At 37.1% G+C, this 22,558-nt stretch overlaps 1 protein-coding gene across 1 annotated transcript; it reads left to right on the top strand.

The window, feature by feature from the left end:
- Nucleotides 1-698: 698 nt before the first annotated feature.
- On the top strand, nt 699-20,542 carry LOC128734961 (uncharacterized). The gene is made up of 4 exons (XM_053829379.1): nt 699-1,077; nt 18,909-19,029; nt 19,104-19,310; nt 19,382-20,542. Exons 1-4 carry the CDS (start codon nt 1,044-1,046, stop codon nt 20,337-20,339), a joined length of 1,320 nt encoding a protein of 439 aa, XP_053685354.1. The 5' UTR covers nt 699-1,043; the 3' UTR covers nt 20,340-20,542.
- Nucleotides 20,543-22,558: the final 2,016 nt, after the last annotated feature.

Raw genomic sequence — 22,558 nt, 5'->3', positions numbered from 1 at the left:
CTCAAGTACTGGGAGAAAAATGTTCCTCAGTTTGTCATCTACAGATATCTGCGACTTTGAACGCAGCCTCATCGAGGGAAACATTAACGTTGGTTTATGTAACGATCGAATGCAAATAGGCATTCCTCACGTAACCTTATTTGATTATGTGCATATCAAGTAAGGTTCCTGTTTCAAAGCTTTATTAGAAATACTAATCGATCCTTCCACGTAAGTAGAAATGAGTTTCTCATGGTCACGCATGAAATTTGTCAGTAATTCTTACAATATAAATTTTTTTTATTAAGATGGCTAACTTTAAAAAATAAAATCGGCACCGCAAATAGAGCTCGAATGCATTTTTGTTCGTCAAATAGTTAGCGTGGCGCGAAGTTCGAATTGATAATATTTGACTGCGCGTGCAAAAAAAACTTGTACAAACAGAACTTCCACGGCCCGTGGCCGCGGGGGGGGATTGCGATAAGTACACTATTGTATGTACGAGAGGAGCTTTTAATTGAACCGGCGACGAGACGATTCGCTTCGGAACTGCGACGCAAGCGTGTGTTTTTGTTTTTTGTTTACTTTTTCATTCTCACTTGCCGCGACCGCCGGGCCGGGCCGTCGCGGCGCCTTTTTTCCGCGCTCGTTCTGATACGTATTCTCGGGCTGTCGTCGTCGTAGTCGTCGTCGGCCGTAGTGCGTTCTATCATCATCTGTCTGATTCGGTGTTTCAGAATGACTGTGCGCTGCAATTGCGGCGGTTGTGTTGTTAGCAGAAATTAGGTGAAAACAGTTCGGGTTCGTTGCGATTGCGAGTGAAAGCATAGATTAGGATTGGCAACAAAGGATTCGTTCAATTATCGATATCAGATGTTTAGTTTCGATATTCTAATTGGGATATCGCGGTGATTGTCCCGAGCAATTGTTGTTTTGATCACGTAATTAGCATCAATTAAGCAAGCAGCTGACAATATAAAAGAAGAATTTTGGGACATTCTTTCGAGTTCATCCTTTGTTGTCGTAGTGATTAGAACATAATCTGATACTGCTCAAAGTAGGCCATGGATGCGATACAGCTGACGGAAGTGGAAAAAGGTAAAAGTGAAGTTTGGGCATTTCGTATTGTCAATTTGCAGCCAGGTACAAAAATTGTTCGGGATGTGTTGTGTTTACGGCGAGTGCTAAAAATACAAATAAAAGCATGACACTGATTCTGCGCAGTTTGTTGCAAATTTTGCCGAGGTTCGCGTTCTGGCGTAAGACTAAAAACAAAGACTGTTAGAGCGAAAGATCTTGACAGTTCTGTGTTGCGAACAGTTCACTACACGATTAAAATATATGAGGCTTGCCACACTGCGACTATCTATTGTTTGTGGCCTGTGGTTGTCCAAGTGATTGTTCACACCGTAAAAAACTTCCCACTATGTTTCCTTAACAGCCAAATTAATTTTCACTATTATGAATAGAAAAAACATCTACCACGTGCAAAACTCAGGCCTGAGCTGTCCTTGTATATTTAAGTCTTGGTTCACTAATCGTGTAGAATGAAATGATAAGCTTATCACGTTCTTTTTGATGTAAAATGCGTATGATTCTTAACTATTTTTAATGTTATATAAAAAAATCTAAATTATTCACATTGATACAGTTAGCAAAAGTGGTAGAAAAAATTTGCATATCACTAGCATAGCTCCATTGTCATACATTAAAACTGAAATAATTTCAAGTGTTCGAGCTTCACTGGAAGATCTTATCAACTACATTTAATTGTGTTACTAGATCATATTTCTAACGTTGACTAACGTGCCACAACCAGGGCTCGCATTGTGCGAATAAATTTAACGCGCGGATGCACATGCACCAGTTTAGCACATGAAACTTGCAGAGGCTGAACTAATGACTGACGACGGGTGGGGCTTAATAATTAAATGTGATTACTTGTGGCACAAAGCGATAGCTAACTGCGCGGCAAGACTGGGGAATTTCTGGAATATGTATATGACTAGCGCGGGGTTAAATCGTGAACTGGAGCCAAACTGGTAGTAAACTCTGAGGCAAGGTGAGTTAAAATAGGTGATCTAGTTTTCACAGTTTGTAGAACAGAAGTGCGCAGAACGATTGGTTAGCAACCATCGACGTTGTTTATACATTCAATAGTTTCCGCTTTGAAAATTTCGGTGATCGTCAAGGGTAACCCAGCGGGGGTGAAAAACAAATTTGAACATCAGAAAACCTCTCTTGACTAACCTTGCTCTGAGGTTTATAATAATAACGCACCCTAGATAGATAGTGAGAATGTAGACTGTCGATTAAAAGAATTTTATATTTTAAATTTATTTTTTGAGTTAGGAATAACAAACCGCAAAGTGCTATATTCCAACCTGTTTCTCGAACATGACTGAATCGGTTTACGCGCAATTAGGGATGCTTTTTTCAGTTAACGACACTATAGAATGTTGTGAGTGACAACAAAGCAAGCAAATCGCGTCTTATTTTTCTTAAAGCAAGATTTACCGATTAATATGTCGTTTTTCTTAATGCAAAGTCAACTATTTCCTAGAGATGACTTAATTGATTTGTGTACCTTGAAGCCATTTGAAGCGGAGATTATGACGACGTAACCGGTAGCTTCACAATAGCCTCTCGGATAACCAGCAGCTATAAGGTTGTGTATTTTAATTTAAAATTAATAGATTTTTTATTGTAATGATAATTCAATTGGTTTTAAATTGAATGATCATTAGAATACAACATGCTGAATGGAGTCATAAATAAATTTACGTAACTTGAGGAGAAATAAGTCGTTATTGATTCTGTAAATTTCAAAAGCAGTTTCTTAATTTCTTGATCATGATGGGTGAACTGGTAAGGACACAAAATTAAACAAGCATATTCAAGCAGTGGGTAGCCGGTAGCCGACGACCTCTTCTTAGTTTTCTGCGTAAATGATAGTTTTGGCAGTACTACAGCTCTGTGATTGATTCTGTTGATATCCCCAAGAAAACCCCCTGAATCATAGGAGATCTTTTGATGATAGCACTGTTAGTACATGGTGTCGATTATCCAGCGAAAATAAAATTCCTTCACTTTTCCAAGTTTTTCGGATGTATTACGAAAAAACCAGATGTAAAACATTTCGTTAATTTCTCTTTTCAAAGTGTTTATTGGATTAAATTAAATTAAAGTGTTTAAAGATTAATTAAAACAGTTAACAACTCTTTAATTATTATTTCTTAATTTCAGCATCGTCCTATTTGAATGGGCCTTCTGTTTTTATTCGATCTGTTTGCAGCTAGCTTTTAATATTCAGCACTACTTCGGGTTTGTGACTCTATCGACTCTGTGCTCCTGGTCGAGTTTCAAACATAAAACTGATTTGTTTGGCTAACACAAGATTTCAAGGCTGAAATGGGCCACCCTCCGAAAATGAATTAACCGTAGGTTTACACTAGTGATCGACATCAGAATAAAAATGCAAATCCGGACACCGGTACAAAGGGGTCAAATGTTGAAGCGAATTTTCAAAGGCTGATGTTGGGTCAGTTTGATTCGTACTCGTTTCGGTTACAGTACGATTTCAGTTCGAAAGACTGGAATTATCTAAATGCAAAATTTCCTTGTCTTAAATGTTGAGCTTTTTCTAAATGAAAACTTGTTCTCGAAGCATAGAAGAGTGTTTTAAGAATCTTGTTAAATTGGCGACAGAAAAATCAAAAAAAGTATTGTTTCAACAATAGTCCGAACAGACTAAAAATATGCGTTTTCTTGTCAATACCCACTAGCCAAGTACGGACTTTTTATGTCACTTTCCATACAAAATAAACACATTTCTATACACAACTTGTGAGCTCCAATCAATATCGAAGAATCCAGAAAATATTGATAACTAGCTGACCCGACAAATTTCGTATTGCCACAAATTAAACTGTGTTGTACATAAATTGTGAATCTCGGATGACCTGTCACAATGTCAAGTTTTGCAAGTTTCTGGGGAGTTCATGAGTGTTTTAATATACAAATTTTCCTCACAGTAAAGTAGAAAACAATTCCTTTTATTGCTTAGCCTGATAAAATAAAGCGGATGGCGGAGGTGTTTAAATATTCGCCATCATTACAAACCATTTCGCCGAATTCCATTTTGCGGAACACCAATTCTCAGTTGACCATAACGCGGAGTATAGAGTTTCGCAGAATACCATTTCGCGAAAAACTTTACGCGGGATGTACCATTTCACGGAAAATATTTTCGTAGAAAGTACCATTTCGCAGGGGTGACCCATCTGGAGGAAAGTAATAGAGGTCAGTAGATCTAGGATAATGAATAAACCAAGATAGCGGTGATCTCTACGGAAGGCGATCACATAAACAGAGTACAACGTGCAGATTCATCATCCGTTTGCGTATGATTTAGTCAAGCGAAATGAGCTATGATAGATAATGCTTCAAGAAGGATTGTCGAGGAAGCTTATTAACCTGTTTCGAACACCGCTGGATGTGAGTCAAATCAAGCTTTAGGATAGTTAATGAGACCTCAGCCGCTTTCCTAGAGTTGTACAGTGGTGCCGTATCGCAGCCAGCTATTAGAGTACAGGTCAATTGCAGGATCAGTTGCTACGATCCTATTGACTTTAACAGCCTCTCAGCCGAGATTCAAACATACGACGACTGGCTTATTAGGCCAGCGTCATACCTCGAAGCCAACTGGGAGTAACGATTAGTACTAACGTAAAAACGCGTAGTTTTTGAATTTTAGTGTCTTTGAAGAACTATATTAATAAAATAAAGCGCATGTTTTTGCGCAATAAGTATGACCGTGAATTCGCCTATTAGGGTGATGGCAACTTTTTTTTTCAAATACGACCAAAAAAATGATAGAACACACTAAAATGAGCAACTTTGAAGAATTTAGTAACTATCTATCTCTTACTGCTTGCTGAATATAATGTTCGTTTAAAAAAGCATTTAAAAATCTATTCTACTCAATAACTTTGCACACGATTATTTTGGTGCTTTCAAAATTATTTGAAGTTATTTAGTTCTACAAAGTTATTTGGTATATTAAAATACACATTTCCTCTGAAGACTATTTTTTCCATAGGATGGAAATTAAATGCGTTATGAAATATTTAAGGAAAAAAATTCGTACTATTCAATTTTTTTTTATTTCGGGTAGCTTCTGGCAAACCAAACAACTTTCGTATGAAAGTACTATATCTTATCTACAAAATCCAAAAACTTTCACCAACAGCATTCCGCAGTAATACAAAAAAAACAATTGAAAAGTGTATTATTTTTTGAAAAATTCTTTATACAGTCCCACTAATCCGACGAATTCATAGCCGGATTATCGAATTTCGGCTCAATTATTTTTTTCCGGGCTTTCTGCAGAGTACTGTTAGTGGAAGTTTTAATTTTTTCAACCCCCCCCCCCCCCTCCCCAGCCGAAAATTTGTTCTATACTTTTTAGCTTGAAATTTCATAGCCAGCTGTTTAGAGCACAGGAATATTTACGGGCCATGTTGTACGATCCTCGTCGTCGTCGTCAGCAGCAGCTTAGAGCCGGGTTAGTTCTTACTGTTTTAAGCTCTATTCAACTCGATCTTGGGTTACTCGTCGCTCATTTCCCAGGCGTCTCTGAAGTCGCAGTTTATTTTATTTAAAAAATAAAAAATGTCACTTTAGAACTGAACGAGCCATATCGCACGTTCAGTCCCTCTGTTCTGGGTGCCGATGGGGTTGTTGTGAAAAACTGTTTTCCTTACGACCTGTCCGGTACACCATGGCTTACCGATTTTCGCCAAATGCACGTCTCCCCAAGCAGTATCTATTTATTTATTAACTTTTTTCAATGAGGCTTTCAACCAGTGGTTGGTTCGCCCCAAAAGCAGTATCTATTACCCTTGATTCATGCACCTCCGCTGCTCTTAGCTTTCAGCTTGTACTCCTCCAAATGTCGTCCGCAAAGGCGCGTATGCCCTGCATCAGTATTGTCAAATCTATAAAAACTATCGGTATAGTAGGGGGTTCGTGCGGCGGCCTTTGCCTTTTGATCGTAGCGTTTTGCGAAGGGCAAAGCAGTTTCGATGTCCTGTTTGAATACGCCGCTCATTTTATCTGAGATTGAGTGCGACGGAATCTATTACTGGATTCTCTGCGAGACAAATAGCTTTGTTAAATGTAAGAAGATTAGTACAATGTAACGTCCGTATATATAGAATACTGTTGTCCGAGATAGTTTAGTTGCGTAATATAGATGGTCAAGTACGATCATGCGGTGTTTTATTCTGCCCCAAAATTTGTCCTGTTTCGCTGTCCATTGAAAGCTGATACTATTCGTCTTATGGCCCACAGGATAAGTTCAAAGATAGTGCCGGATTTGTGCTGTCCGTAATTGGTGAGCAGCAACATCGCTGGATCTTCTTATTTGTGTTGACCACGGTTATCAAACTCATCTACCACTTTAGGTTCGTCACCGTCAACGATTACCGTCCGCGAAAAAAGCACGTTCGTTTCATTTGAGCTTCTGTCATTCATGTATTGAATCTTCGACGCGTTTATTTTAGGTCGAATCCTCCTAGCCACCGCTTTCAGTTTAGCGCAAATGGCCTCTGCAGTGGCAAAGTTTCTGGTTTTAATATCAAAGTCACCAAGAAGTTTGCTGCCTTTTCTGAAAATCAAACCACAGGTTTCGAAATCTGCTCGGCGGAGAGCGAAGTTTAAAATCTTGCAAGATAATTTGTAAGCAGCACCTTCACTGCGTCTCGAAGAGACTCGATCCAATGGACTCTAACAGCCTCTTCCAGCCGAGATTCGAACATACGACGTATGCAAAATTGCAAAATTTTAACATTTGGTTTCTATTATTTCAATATTATCTTTTTAGTCAAAAGAACACTCAATTTCAACCAAAATAGCTTTTAACTGAAAATAATTCTCCATTTCCTGAATAAACTCCTTACGGTTAGGCTATGTCAGATTTTTTTGTAAACCCCCCCCCCCCCCCCCGAAACATTTCTGGCTACGCCCATAAGTTCCTATAAAAGTTGTTTGGTTTGTCCGAAGTTGTACGAAGCTGAAATTTTTTTAACAGTCTTAAATATTATAACTTAGATTTACAACTCGTTAAATGTGCATCCTGTTGAAAAAAAGTCTTTAGAGAAAATGTGTATTTTAATCTATACCTATAAAAATGGATTTCTGTCTGTCTGTCCGTATGTTCCTTATAGAATTGAAAACTACTGAACCGATTGGAGTGAAAACTTGCATGTAGGAGTTTTTGGTGCCAGGGAAGGTTCTTATGATGGTTAGAGACCCCTCCCCCACTAAGAGAGGGGGGGGGCTCCCATAGAAATGAAATACAAATTTCCTCATAATTCCAGAACTAATCAAGCAAATGGAACCAAATTTAGCATGTGGGTGTTTTTGTAGGCAATTTTGTTTTCTATGGTGAATTGAGACCCCTCCCCTCTTTAGGAGGGGAATAATGACCCCTCATCCTTTTAAAAGGGGAGGCTTCCATACAAATGAAATACAAATTTCCTCATAACTCGAGAACTAATCAAGCAAATGGAACAAAATTTTACATGTGGGTGTTTTTGGAGACAAGGATTTTTTCTATGGTGTATTGAAACCTCTCCCCACTTCAGGAGGAGGGCTCCTATACAAATGAAATACAAATTTCCTCATAACTCGAGAACTAATCAAGCAAACGGAACCAAATTTTGCATATGGGGGGTTTTGGAGGAAGAAATCTTTTTAATGATGGTTTGAGGCCCCTCACCCCTGTGGTAGGTATAAGGACTCTCATACAAATAAAAATTCTTACTGAGGGTTATGCTCTATCGACTGATAAAATTTTCACTGGTAGTCGTTTCATCATTGATATCAGAAGAGACTTTTCATTGAGAAATGTAAGGACTTTCTAGCCGTTTAGGATGAATAAATGGCATTTTACTCTAATTTTCTCAATATAAAGAAATGTTAAAGTCAATATCTCTCAAGGTGTTTAATAGAATTGTTTGGTGTGAGAAATAGATTTTTATATCGATTTGAACCGAGAAAATTCAAGTGTATGTCTTGCATTTGACCAAGACTTGTGAAAGTGATATTACGTTCAGTAAACAAACCCCGTACTTTCGGATTTCACATGAAAACAACTTTCGCTTGAAGAAAAGAGACCTGCTGACTTGTTACATACCAAAAATTGAGGTGAAATACTCTGCAGTTAAAACGGCTAGTTAGTTTCGAGGTCTAACGCCAGTCGTGGTATGTTCGAATTTCGGCTAGGCGGTGTTGCTGGATAGAGTCTGTAGGATTGTTGCACTAGCCACGTAATTGTCCTGTACTCTAGTAGCCGGCTGTGAACTTTGTCGATAAAGTAGGGTTAAGTCTTAGAAAAACGTTTAAGCCCAAGGTTTTGCATTTTCAAACAGCTAGAAGTAGACGTGAGCCGTACACAAACACCTTACCATCATTGGAATCCTTGTAACAAATCTTTCTTTTGATATTAAAAATAGAATTTAGTACTTGACCTCAACGGAAATACTTTCGTCGAAATTGGATAAGGTGAGCACTTCTGGAGCAGCTTCTTTCTTGCATGGAAGATTTACTCAGTAAACAGCGATGAAACGTTAATAAAATCTAAAGTTATAGATTTTTCAATGTTCGTACAGAATAACGGCAAAATTCAGAGCAATGAAGGATTATGATTTTTCAACAAATTCTTATAAACAATTATTGAAAATCTGTAGCAGCATGTGAAATTGTAAAGCATTGATGTCCCATAGCAACAGAAAAGTATGAGCCGCCTGCATGCATCCGTAAAAAAACGAGGACGCACGGTGATTTATTTTACTCGGTTCAGTGCTTTGGAAGCATTGCAATCCCTTCCAAAGCGTGGAGTGCAAGGCGCCAGCATTGAATAAAGTTGAAAAGGAGGCGGAAGGTTATTTTCCTGCAATTTATAAAAATCACACTTTTATATTGTTCTTATAATATAAAAAGCATTTGTGACTCGAGCAATTTGTTCCTCCCAATCGTGTGGAATTTTTGTGACTTTGTTTAACGAGTGGTAACGCTTCTGGCACAGAACAAAAGTGCAAGTTCGAACAATGCGATGATCAAAAAGTGGTTAAAAGTGTTTCTCTTTGAAAAAGTTTTCACATGGAGAGCAATAACGTATATACGAGAAACAAGGACGGAGGTCTAGCTGTTATTGGTTCGAAACGAAACGACGTTTGTTTAAGCATTTTATTTAGGAATCATTTCATAAACTTATCTTCTCAAATCTAATACCATAAAATCCCATGCTTAGGTGGCTACCTTCTTCCAAAATCTTGGCACCCCATCAAAAATAGCTATACATGCATTGCCCAAGTCATCATTTATCTTATTTGTGCCATTCTTTCGTCTCACGTCAGTTTTCTACGCTAATTCCGTTCTATTATACGTATACACGTTGATCATTACTTTGGAATGTAACGAACTATTCAGAATCTTTTCTTTAATGACGTTGAAGACCAACGAAAGTCGAACCCACTTCTCAACTTTCAGGTGTACATGCTGCTAAAAAGTTTTTTTTCGTATGAGATCATACATTGAGAACAATTAAATTTGTTTCGCATAATCAATTTCAACGAAAATATCAAAATCACTGTGATATTCCAAAAAAGCAGAATCACTGGAAGTCTTACGTCATTCTGACAGTAGCGAATATTGCTTTTGCTAATTTCTCAGTACAGGAACTTACAAAATTTCAACACACTCCGGACGTAATTCGGTAGGGTAAATGATCGACGTTTAACTCGTGTAAGTTGTAACTGTGCTACATATAATATTTTACGACAGTTATCTTAACATTTTAACTGAAAAGAATGTTATAAAATATAACTTTATTGGCTCCTAAATTGGAAAGCCTTTCAGGCAACAATTTTATGAGAATATTAATGTCTAATACACAACAATCGCAATTAAAGCCATTATAGAGATAGTTGCTATTATCGGCTCACCTACCCCATAAAACTTGTTCTCTTGAACGATTATCCACTAGCAATAATCCCTGCGGGTCATTATATAACACAAACCGCGAATGAAACATGAAACAGAAAATGGGATAATCACTGCGACGAGGCAAAAGAAAAAACCCGAATTAATCCACCTAGCGGCGTGACCTAGCCTTTCTACTGCCACTATTTAATTTCTCAGGAACATCTATAATTAACTTGACTATATTTTTAAATATGCGTTCCGTATTCCTCAAAATCCTTATTTGCCAGTAAAATTCACAACGTATTGCGTAGAATAATTATATTTCTTTCCTTGGGTGCGTAAATACTTGTAAGCGTCATTTATGTTACTTGATGAACACCTTATTTAGTTATATAATATTTACGTGATTTGTCGAGAAATAATGTAAACACAAAAGATAATTTTTACAGACTTGAATGAATATATATAGAAAATTAGAAATTAACCTTCTAACGGGTCTACGGACGGCCTTAACTTTCGGGCTTCAGAGCCATATACGAAACTTGAATTTTTTTGAATTGACAATATGAAACATGTGTTCATAGCAAATTTTTTGATATTTTGATATTAACACCATGCGTTCAAAAGTTAGCATCTTTGAAAAACAAGTGTTCAGAAAAATTATTATTATACTTCGCTTTTGAAGAAAAAGGATATCGACAATAAAATGATTAATCTCAAAATTTTACTATAAGTTTGCTTGGCCTCAATTTTGCAATATATCTGAATTAGAAAAAATAACTAAATAGAGCATTAGATATAAAAAAGAGAAATTGAACTTTTTCTTAGCTGGCGCTCTTTCACATAATTATTTTTGCATGAAAATCAAAACTTAAGCTTCTTTTGAATGCACCTTCATGAAAAGATAGTCATTAGCATGACCGCATCGTTTTTACAATGTTAGATGGTTAGGAAAACAAAATGAGGTCGAAAAATAGTGCAAAAGCTGCTCCATTAACATGCTTGAGAATGGGAAATATGATCGATATGATTTCCAGTGCTTGTCTTTTTTGATTTATTTATTAAAACATGATACATGACATAAGACATCTGTCCTTTAAAATGTCACTAACGAAAATAAATCTTACAAAGTTACTACCGTGCAACGTTTACTTCCTATTTTTCATATAACATTTCTAAGCTTTAGTATCTATTAGTTGAAAAGAGCATCTATTGATGCGCAGAATTTGTTTGGAATTTGTACAAATTTATTTGGAAAAATCAACTCACTAGTATTTTTGATTCTATACACCACTATACCTACATGCTTAAATAAACTACTTTTCTTCGCTTTTTGCTTTTCTTGTACAATTGTGAGTAACAGCAAGTGAAGAAAATGACAATTGAAATCTGAAATCAAAGAGAAGAAAAAACTTTTCGATTGAATATAATATTTATTTACAACAGATACGTAGTTCACCTACGACGTGCAGGCTTCATCAGTGTCTTATTTCAAAGCGTATACGTATCTGTCGCGAATAAATATTAAATAGTGGAATTTAGTCGGTAAAAGTTTTTTCTTTTCTTTAATTTTAGAGTTCGTATTCCACTAAGAGGCTTCAAAAACTTCAGACAATTGACATGATTCTCACTTTTCTTGAATTTCATTGCAAATTTTAAAATTGCAAATTGTCATCACATACATACACACATACATACACATACATACATACATACATACATACATACATACACATACATACATACATACATACATACATACATACATACATACATACATACATACATACATACATACATACATACATACATACATACATACATACATACATACATACATACATACATACATACATACATACATACACACATACATCACACATATCTCATACATTGAATACAATCAACATTTGATTGATATGTTTTGATTTCACACGTTTTAACGGTTTAATATACGGTGCTTAAGTGTTAAAGTTTGAATAACTTTTGAATGAAGCATCCGATTTTAAATAACTCGGTTTCATTTGATAGATCTCAGCAGTAATTTTCAAATAATCATAAAATGTGTGATGTTTTTCATTAAATTAATGCTTATATGTTACATAAACATGTTTTAAATACTATTTTTTCACATTTCTTTATGTAACTTTCAAACTACAAGTCCAATCGTCATGAAATTTGGAAGTTAAGGGTTTGCAAGGCTCCTCTTTCATATGCAATCAATTTTGTTCAATTCGGTTAAGAGACCTATAAGATAATGAAGTCCCATATTTTTCGTATTTTTATACATAACTTTTGAACTAAAAGTCCGATCAGTATGAAATTCAATAGCGACCAATGGGACACCTAGACCTTTCATTTGACACTAAGAACATTAAAATCGATCCAGCCATCTCCGAGAAAAGTGAGTGAGATTGAAAAGCGTTACATACACACACACACACACACACACACACACACACACATACATACACACACACAGAAAATGCTCAGTTTTCGAAACTGAGTCGAATGGTATATAACATTCGGCCCGCAGGACCTTCTTTCCATTTCCGGTTTTCCAAGTGATTTCTATACCTTTATACTATATACTTATATAGTAGAAAGGCAAAAAACGTTCTCATCCAACGATTCCGGTGAAGTGAGAATTCGCAGAAGAATTCACAGAAGAGGAACATAGGTACAACCATTTCACTGCACAATGAGTCGGCACAATTTTTTTCGCGATCGTTCTATGATCGTTCAAAGGCTCGTCTCGTCTGTGGTGCTGAAGATGCCCTATTGCTCCAGCGTGAGAGGTCATTAGCTTTCGTCGTACTGTAGTTAACCGTCAGTCAGTCAGTCAGTCAGTCTCGGGCTAGGTACCCGGAAGTGCACTTATCGCATGCCCAAACCCTGCTGGAGGAGACTGCAACTAGCTAGTCACCCTTGTGCCGACAGGGAGACAGTAAAACCGGTTTAGTTACGTTGTACTTAAAGTAATAGTCATTAAGCAGCAGCAAGTTCTGTAGCTTTCCATGTATGCCTTGAACTTCACTTCTATACTAGGTTACACCGGGGCAAGCAGCTGTTACAGCTTTGCTTTTGCTTCCGCTGTGAATCACGCAATTGCATTTTTACTCGGACGAATAGTTTTTTTTCTTGGATAGTCGGGTAAATATAGGTTCTATAATCACATCACATACTGAACTGCAGTTCAACATTGATTCAGAAAATTCACAACGCGCCTACAAGCGTGCCATAACGTAACGCAGTGTAACGTGTCAACCATGCGCTAGCAAGAGAGCGTTGAAATTGCTCGAGCTTGTATGCAAACTTTTCTTTGCGGTTTCTGTTAGACCTGCTTTGGTTTCATTCAAGCTCCAAATAAAATAAAGTTGGTAAAAAACGGGCGACTCGTCGGTTGATAGAACTCATGTTTAGGAAAGTACATAAATATTCCTTAGGATATTTAAGACGACGAAACAAAGCTGTTTTGGTTTACTTCCGACTCCTACAGGTGAGGCAACAAAAATAATTTGCTAAAATATTATACATAAGAGTCTCAGCCGGAAACTGAAAGAAATAGATTTTATACTCGCATTGGATTTTAATTAACAAAATGGCTCTTTTGTGTGAGTGGCTTTGAATTGTCCATTTTCTGCCGCGAATCGATTCATATGGTCGGTGTTAAGTCAGTGTCAAAGTTCTAACTTCGAGAAAAACGCATTCCAACTTTACTGCTCTGTATGGTTTATAGCTATCAATCGTTCGAAATCATCTTATAACTCTGGCTGTTTGCAACATTTATGTAGTTTGAGTAAAATATTGCGTAGAAAATTCTTGATCGTTTGCTGTCATTAACTAATTTTTTAAAATTTTGCGAGTTGGTCCGGTCTGATTTAACACCGACCATGTGATATCGTGACAAGTAATCGAGTTGAGCAGGCGAGTCGAGCAGTCGAATCAAGCAGTCGAGTCAAGCAGCTGGGTAGAGCAGTCGAATCGAGCAGCTTACTCCAGTAGTCCAGTCGAACAGTTTAATCGAGCAGTTGAGTCGAGTAGCCCAGTCGAGCAGTTGTATCGAGTAGTCTAGTCGAGCAGTTGAATCGAAAAGTTGAGTCAAGCAGTTAAGCCGAGCAGTCGAATCCTATAGTTTAGTGAAGCAGTCTAATCGAGTAGTCGGATCAAGTGGTTTAGCCGAGCAGTTAAGTTTCGCAGTGAAATCGAGCAGTTGAGTTGAGCAGTCGAGTCGAGTTGAGCAGTACAGTAGAGTAGGACAGTCGAGTAGTTGAATCAAGTAGTCTAATCGAGCAGTCGAATCATACAGTTTAGTCAAGCAGTCGGATCAAGTGGTTCAGTCCAACAGTTAAGTTTCGCAGTGAAAGCGAGCAGTCGAGGCGAGCAGTAGAACAGTAGAATCGAGCAGTTTAGTCAAGTGGTCCAGTCGAGCAGTCGAATCGAACGGTTAAGCCAAGCAGTTGAGGTTGAGTGGCTAAATCGAGCAGATGAATCAAGCCGTCAAGTTGTCAGTAGAATAGAGCTGTCAGGTCGAGTAGTTAAATCGAGTAGTCTAATCGAGCAGTTGAATCGAGCAATCGACTTGAGCAGTTGAGTCGAGCAGCCAATTCAAATAGTCCAATCGAGTAGTTGAGTCGAGCAGTCAAGTCTAGAAGTTGAATCGAGCAGTCGAATCGAACAGTTGAGTCGAGCTGTGAAATCAAGCTGTCCAGTCAAGCAGTCCAGTTTAGCGGTTGAGTCGAACTGTCAAGAGGAGCAGTCGAATCGAACAGTCCAGTCGAGTAGTTCAATCGTGCAGTTAAATCGAGAAGTCGAATCGAACAGTTAAGTCGATCTGTTCAATCAAGCAGTTGAGTCGAGCAGTCGAATCGAACAGTTCAATTGAGCAGCTCAGTCGAGCAATCAAATCGAGCAGTCTAATCGACCAGTCCAGTCGAGCAGTCTAGTCAACAAGTTCAGCAATCGAGTAGTCCAGCAGTCGACCAGCGAGGTGACTGAGAATAGAACTCATTGCTATGAAAACATGACGTCCTGTCAGGGGCTTGTTTTTAATTACCGATAAGCCTTTTATGACGTCCTGTCAGAGATCTGGTTTTGGGTACAGACAAGTCTCTTATATAAATAGATAACTGTTCACTTATTCTATTTTCAACCAATTTTAGTTTCCGATTCTTAACTATTCTCTTTTTTCGCATTCTTTGCCAAATATCTCTTACTCACCCTTATTCTGCGAAGCGAGTGACGTGACTATTTTGGATTCGCCGCGAATCAGGTGACAATTGTCACCAAGGTGAATTGCTTTGTCACCTAAGTGACACGGTTGTCACCTAGGTGACTCGACTCGCCATGGTGAGTCACGGCGAGTGATAATTGTCGTATTGAGTCACGTGACTCGCAGAATAAGGGTGACTGTTATCTATCGTGAACGTGAGTGTCTGTATATTTGTATGTACAGAGACTATAGGTTACAGAGGCGATCAAAAACCGCTAAACAGGAGGAGGACGAAGAACGCGAGTATGAGTGTACGTTATACCATAACTCCAGAACGCCTGGACGGTTCTTCACCAAACTTGGCACATGTATTCTTTGACATAAAAGAATGAAAGCGGAGGATGGCAAGGGCAGCGGTCTCTTTCAAGACAGATGAAGATTCAAATGAGGAAAGGGAGGTGTTTTTCTTCCATTTAGACCGACAGCAGTTGTACAAGGGTGACCGTTGACAAAGATAAGGTTCAAAATAGAAAGAAAAGACTTTGTTTCGCTTAATAGGTATTACTGAAAAAATAACAGATTGACAAGTGGCTGCAGGACAACATGGAGAGCTGGAAAAGGGAGGGGACACATTCAAATGAAGAAAAAGGCTTTTGTTTCTTGCATTATGAGAATTTCCCAATTGTTTTTCCTATTTTTTTTAATTTTCTTTTTTTTTTTAATTCCTCCTGAAAATTTCTCTTCACTTTTCTTTAAAATTATTCTCAGGTTTTCTTTACAAATCCATTTCAATTTTCTTTTTTTCCATTATTTTTATTGTGTTTCTTTTTCTATTCTATTTTTTGACTATTATTTTTCATGCAAATTGCTTCTTCATGATTTCTTCATTTCATTCGATTAATCTGCTTTTATATTCACTTGTTTTAAATAAGTATTTAATATCGTTTTTCCATTTTATTATTTTTATGTTTTATATCACTTCTCTTTTTCTTTTCAATTACTTCACTTACTTCTTTCTTGCAATTCAACACTTCTAATCTCATTTCCCAGTTCCATTTTTCTGTTATTCTGTTATAGTACTGCGGCATTTCTTTTCCACATATTTTACATCTATTTGGTTTATTTTGTATTATTCATTTACGTTATCATATCCTATTTCTACTTTCTTTTGCCTCTGCTGCTGTGTTTTGCTTTTAACGTAGGACTACTTATTACGGCATGGTTTGGAATTGAGTGTCATTCCAAAAAATCGAAAAATGCGACCGTCACGAAATAATGAAAGATTTTGAGCGCTAATAGCTTAGTGGTTTCCAGATCGATTTAAAATAATTTTACGCAACTTGATCAGGAAATCTTCTATGCTTCCACGCCAATAATGAAACCTATTGATTTCAAAGTACGTACTGTTGAAAAATTGAAAATAATGAAGCATTATTCAACTGGAAATCCTTGCTTCATGATTGGTTGGAAAAGACGCTATCATAGTTTTAACGTGATTTTAGAAAAAAGTGACAAAACCTCCCAGTTCCGACAAGTCGAAGATTCTTTACGATGACCTAAACATATACCAATTTGATATCTGTGCTTTGGAAGTGAGCCAAAGCAAGTGACAAAGTTTTCTGGTCTCAACAAAATTACCTAACACCGCGATTAAACCTAGACTATTTTGATGTCCTTGCTTGGAAAGTACGCCGAAAAGAATGTCAAAGCCACCTCGTGCCTACAAATTTCTTACAAACGCGGTTAAACCTAGTCCAATTTAATGTCTATGTTAGGGATGTGTGCCACAAAAATTACAAAAGAACTTTGATATCTGTGTTGGAAAAGTGCGCTGCAGCTGTAGAGTTCGGTTATATGATTCGGTTTGGATACGCATGTTTGCCGTTTGGAAGTGTAGTGAAAGGATGTGCTTTTTATTCCTTTTATGATTTTTTAATGCTTTATTTTGCTATAATTTTACTTTCTCTTTGCTTTTTTTTATTTTAGGTAGCTTCCTTCCTTCCTTTTCTTCATAAAAGCAACTGCTTTATTAGTCTTTTATTCTATCCTTTTGAGGCATCTTTAATTTTCTTTCTATTTAACTTCCCAGGTAGCAATTTAGGTTTTATTGTAATTTTATGAAGGCTTTTGTGACCAAAATTGAACATTAAAACCGTAATGGAAGCACAATAAAACTCGCATTGTTACTTGGGTTTTGGAAACTTTTTTTCGATATCATAATTTCACAACCTTTTATTAATTTCTCTTTTTTATTTTCGTTTTTCTTATTTACCTAACTGAGTGTGCATTTTCCTATAATTTTTCAATTAAATAAATACACTTTTGACATTTTTCAAAATTATCGTATAGGTTCGGGCCGAAGGGTTCAAAGCTTTAGGAAATGCTTTGGAGTTTTGGAAAATTTTGTGGGCAATATTTTCCAAATAGTATTTTTCTTAGATTTTTTTTATGTTCGTTATCAGTTCCGGAAATCGGAAAATTTTCCGGCCGAAGGTTTCTGGTAAATTAAGGGAATCTTTATCTTGATTTCAATTTATCTTTACCACTTCCGTTTTCCTGACTCAGGATTTACTATTCCCTTGAACTTGTTGTAGTTATATTTAACATCTCAAGTTTTAAACATATCTCTTGTTTTATAGTTTTGTTTATTCCTTTTCTTATTCAATTATTGCAAATTATATTCTATTTTTGTTTTACAAATTCATTCCGTATCATTTTCTTATTTCTGTTCTTCATTTCCATTTACCCTTTCCTTTTTTGTTTGTAATTTACATTCATATTTTGCATTCTTGTTTTCCTTTCTCTTTGTATCTTCTAGTTACATTTTTCTCATTATAATCACCACTTGTTTTTAATCTTTTTTCTGTGTTTTAATGTTTTATCACAGTATCATACAGTAAAGTACAGTACAGCATTACAGTTCATGTTTGATTTCTCTTTTTCTTTTCCATTTGCGAATGTGATTTTATTCAAGTTTCCTTGTTATATTTCTTCATTCTTTTTTCATTTTTAACCCTTCAACCCTGCTTTTAACCCTCTCTCTCCCTCTCTCAGTTTTTCGTCATTTTTATTTTCCATTTACGTTATCATATTTTGCTTTCATTTCGTTATCTTTAGTTTTGTAATACATATTTTTATTTTTTTCTTATTAATTCAACTTGTATCACTGTTTCATAGTAGTTTTCAATTTTTAGTGCGCAATCGCTTACAAAAGTGCTATTTTTAATTAAATCGCTTTTGTAACTTCGGTGCAGTTTTTCATTGTATTTCAAGGGGTCCGTCCCTGCGTAGTGCTTAGGCATTGACGCCTCTCACGCCAAGGACCAAGGTTCAAATCCCAGCCCCGCAGAAGTCACGAATGACATAAGCTGTAAAAGTGACTATAATCTAACAAAAAAAATTGTTTTCCAAGCAATAAGCGCGTCAAATACACTGACATGATCCAATCTAGAATAGCATTCTGCAATACTTCTCTCAATAAAATTTGCAAACCATATTACGGTTCCTTATCATCTTAGGAAATATTTTTTCTCGTTTTTTTGTTTTATTTTTTTGCGGTTACCCTTTTTAAATTCTTTATAGTATATCTCGTTGTTTCCCATATCTTTCTTGCTATCTCGAATGACCTAAATAGTTAAAATATTATGAATAAATGAATAAACAAAATATTATTTTTATTTCCCATTAGCATTTAACCTTCCTATTTCCTTTGACTTTTTATTTGCAGCGGCAAAATCTCTTTTCACCAAGTTGGTAACGGAAGCAAGTACGAAGCCATGTGATGTAGGAAGCGGAGCGGATCTGGAATTTAAGCTACCCCAATGGTTTGACGATGCAAAATTCAAAAGGTAAATCCGCTTTTCCTATAGCAGCTTTTCGTGCAGAAATTGCCTTTTACCACAATTTTCTTTCTCATTTTCAGAGGACAAAAGTACTTTTTCGACAACCGCTTCGGTATGATGCAGTCCAACTATTGCGGTTTGGTGACCCTTCTCTGCGAACCGAAGGGTTTGATGATTCTGAATAACACCGGTCGCTCGAGTACCCCGGAAACAGCACGCAAACGCTATCTTTCGACCGTCCTGCACATGCTGTCGTGGTACGAAATCGACCTCTCACCTGATTCAAAGTATGTAAACCCAAACATTACTCAACATACAGTCAGTTTTTTACGCGAACATTTTAACCTATTTTTTCCAGATCTTGGGCATCACTTAATCGCGTTCGCAAGATGCACCTGAATGCATCGAAAAAATCCGACGAAAAGCGAACCGGTTTCATCACCCAGGCGGAAATAGCTTTCACCACGTTCGGCTTTATGGGCTATGCCCTGGTGCGTCCGCATCTGCTTGGCATTCGGTACGACAACGACGACGATCGGGAAGCGTTGGTCCACTTTTGGGCCGTTATCGGCGCGATGCTGGGCGTGCAGGATCAGTACAACATTTGCTTGCCCAAGCTGGCGGTGGTTGAGATGATCTGCCACATGTGTTTGAGATATATTTTTATGCCACTGCTGCAGTTCGAATCGCCCCTGTTCCGGAAAATGATTTCTGCCGTTGTGGATGGATTGGGAGAGTTTGTGCCCTTCGATTCGTACGATAGTGTGATTTGGTTCGTAAGGAGGGTGGCTGGAATTCCCGGGTACCAGTACGGTGTAGATATTGAGAAGGAAACGATTTGTCGCAGAATCTACAGTGACGAGGAATTAGCTTCGATGCGAGCTGTGTATCTTGGAAAGGCTGGCTACGAGTATATGGATAGTGCGATATTTGATGCTCGAATTTTGCTGTTTGACGTGAAGAAAGTCTCTGAGGTGTGTGAGGTAAATCAAAATAGTCTGGAGAAAAGCACGGTTACTGGGGTCTACAGCGAGCTGCATGAGGACGGTATGAAAAAGAAGAAAGTTTTAGCGAATCTGTTGGAACTTAGTCATGATGAGGAACTGGTAATAACCGCGGTTGATGATGAGGAGAACTGGAGGAGCTACCTCAACGATTCGAAGTTGAAAAACTTATCGAATAAAGATTTGGGGTATTTGAAATTCAAGTGTAGGTTGATGGAGAACTGTTATTCTAGAATTGGAAACTTTATCAACGAAGCATTGCTGAGTCTGATGTTATACCGAATGAGAAAAGCTCATTCTAAATTGTCCTAGACATTTCGAAACGTACATATGAGTTAAGCACCATATAAAAGCTTTACCTGACAAAACAATATTGTGATGGTTTTCTAATATGATTACAATTCAATTGTGATGAAGAGCAATACACGGAAGATATTTTTCCTTATAACTGTTATTCATTCAGTGTAGAATGGCAATGGAATAGAATAGTATGTAAGCGTTGAAATAAAGAAATATCACAAATTTTTCTATCAATATTCGATATTTGTCGTATTGTTTCGGGTACATGAGAATTTCATTTTGATTTACCTTGGCGGTCTTCTTTCAACTTTTGAAGCAAATAGTTCGTCCGCAGTAAGTAAAGATTATTTAGAAGTGGGCCATTTTAGAAGGGAACGGAACACGAGGCATACAGACGTTAGACATACGGACGCCAGGCATAGTACTCTAGGCATACAGATGTCCGGCCAAAAGGTATAATAATAGATAAAAGGTAAGTAAAATGGGCGAGAGACCGAATAGACGTGAGGCCAAATGGACACGAGGCGGAAAGGGCGCCCTTCTCTCACAGAAATCACATATGTCTAGGTTTATTCGCTTTCCTAGGTCTACTCATAAACATGTCAAAAAGGTCCAATGTGCCAAATGGGAGATTCTCTTTGCGTCTCCTCTCTTACACTTATCACGGTGGCATAAATGCATTTCACCGCGAATTTTCTTAAAGATTAGCAATCCAATAACATCAGCAACCGTTTCATGCAAAAGAGATGCATTCAAGTGCATTTGCATCAGTGGGATAAGCGTAAGAGAGGAGTCGCAGAATCTCTCATTTGCACATGTCCTTCGTTATTTTTTTCATATTTTATCGAGTTTTTGATGCACTTTGGCATTTTTCGTTGATTTTTCCGGTGCTTATGACACTATTTTTGTTGCTGTTGTGGCATGTTTTTGCGTCTTTTCTTCATTTTTTATTGTCATGCTTTTGTCCCTGTGTCGCTGTTTTTTTAGTTGTCTTTTCGCCTATTTCTGCAATTTTGTCGTCATCCTGTTTGCTGTCAAGACACCAAAAAGCTGTCTTTTTACTATTTTTTTGTTCTTCTTTCGTTGTATTTCTGTCGTATATTCGCCATCTCTTCGTCGTCTTTTTCGCGTGTTTTGTCACCTTTTGTTTTGCTGTGTTTTGTCCCTGTTTTACTGTCTTTTTATCGCCTCTTCATCGACTTTTTTACATCTATTCATAATCATTTCGTCATCTTATTGTCGTTTTAATATCTTTTCGACATCTTTTTTGTTATCACTTTGTTTTCTTTTATTCGTATGCGTCGTCATCTCTCTGCCATATTTCTTTGATTTTTCGTGGTCTGATTGTGGTTTTACATTGCATTTTCGTCGTGTTTTGAAGTCCGTTTTTGGCATTTTTGTCGGTTTTTCATCGGACTTCGCCGTTTTCATAGTTTTTTATTGTGACACTTTTGAACGTCTTTTTGTTGCATTTTTTGCTTGCCTTGTCGTATTTAGTCATGCTGTTTTTTTTCTCTGTTTTGGCTTCTTTTCGTCATCGCATTGTTTTTTCGTCGTCTAGTTCTCATCCTTTTTAGTTATCTTTTTTCGTGTTCGTCGTCTTTTTGTCATCTCTCTGTCGTATTTTTGTTCTTGTCTTGGGCCTTTTTTGTCGGCTTTTTTTTTGCTGTTTCGGCGTCTTTTTTGGTTTTATTCATCTTTTCATTGACTTTTGTCGTCGTTTCGCCTTTGTTTTGTTGTCACTTCATCATTTTTTTGTCCATTTTGCATAATTCTGTTGATTGTCAGGACAACAAAAATGTTGTCGTTTTAAGCATGTTTCGTAGCCCTTTTGACGCTTTTTAAACCTCTTCTAGTCATGTTTTTGTTCTTTTTGTCGCTGTTTTGGCGTCTTTGCACTGCATTTTAATGTTGTTGTCGTCGTATTATTGTCGCTTTTTGTTATCTTTTTATCGTATTTTCGCCAGCTTCTTATCAGGTTTTCATTTTTTCATCGTATTTTCGTCTGTACGGCGTCTCTTCGTTGTATTTTCGACGTCTCAATCAATCATTGTGTTTTTTGAAGAATTGGACGTTGAACAGTTTTCGAATATCGCGTAAAAATAGTAATCTAATTAGGGTTTATTTCTGATTCCCGTCGTAGTAAGTAAAGCCATTATAATTTTCATCATTTGTTGGATGGATTTAATGAATACTCCAAAAGTTCTTGTGCTGTTTTGACTAAAACACAC

This window comes from Sabethes cyaneus, chromosome 2 (assembly GCF_943734655.1).
Source record: "Sabethes cyaneus chromosome 2, idSabCyanKW18_F2, whole genome shotgun sequence".
Taxonomy (NCBI): Eukaryota; Metazoa; Arthropoda; class Insecta; order Diptera; family Culicidae; genus Sabethes; species Sabethes cyaneus.
This window is presented reverse-complemented; position numbering and strand designations above follow the sequence as displayed.

Bases quoted from the DNA above. Each gene is read 5' to 3' on its own strand.
- LOC128734961 (XM_053829379.1), top strand. From the start codon at position 1,044: ATGGATGCGATACAGCTGACGGAAGTGGAAAAAG. The intron at 1,078-18,908 runs GTAAAAGTGAAG...TTTTATTTGCAG, and splicing joins GCTGACGGAAGTGGAAAAAG to CGGCAAAATCTCTTTTCACC. The intron at 19,030-19,103 runs GTAAATCCGCTT...TCTCATTTTCAG, and splicing joins GACGATGCAAAATTCAAAAG to AGGACAAAAGTACTTTTTCG.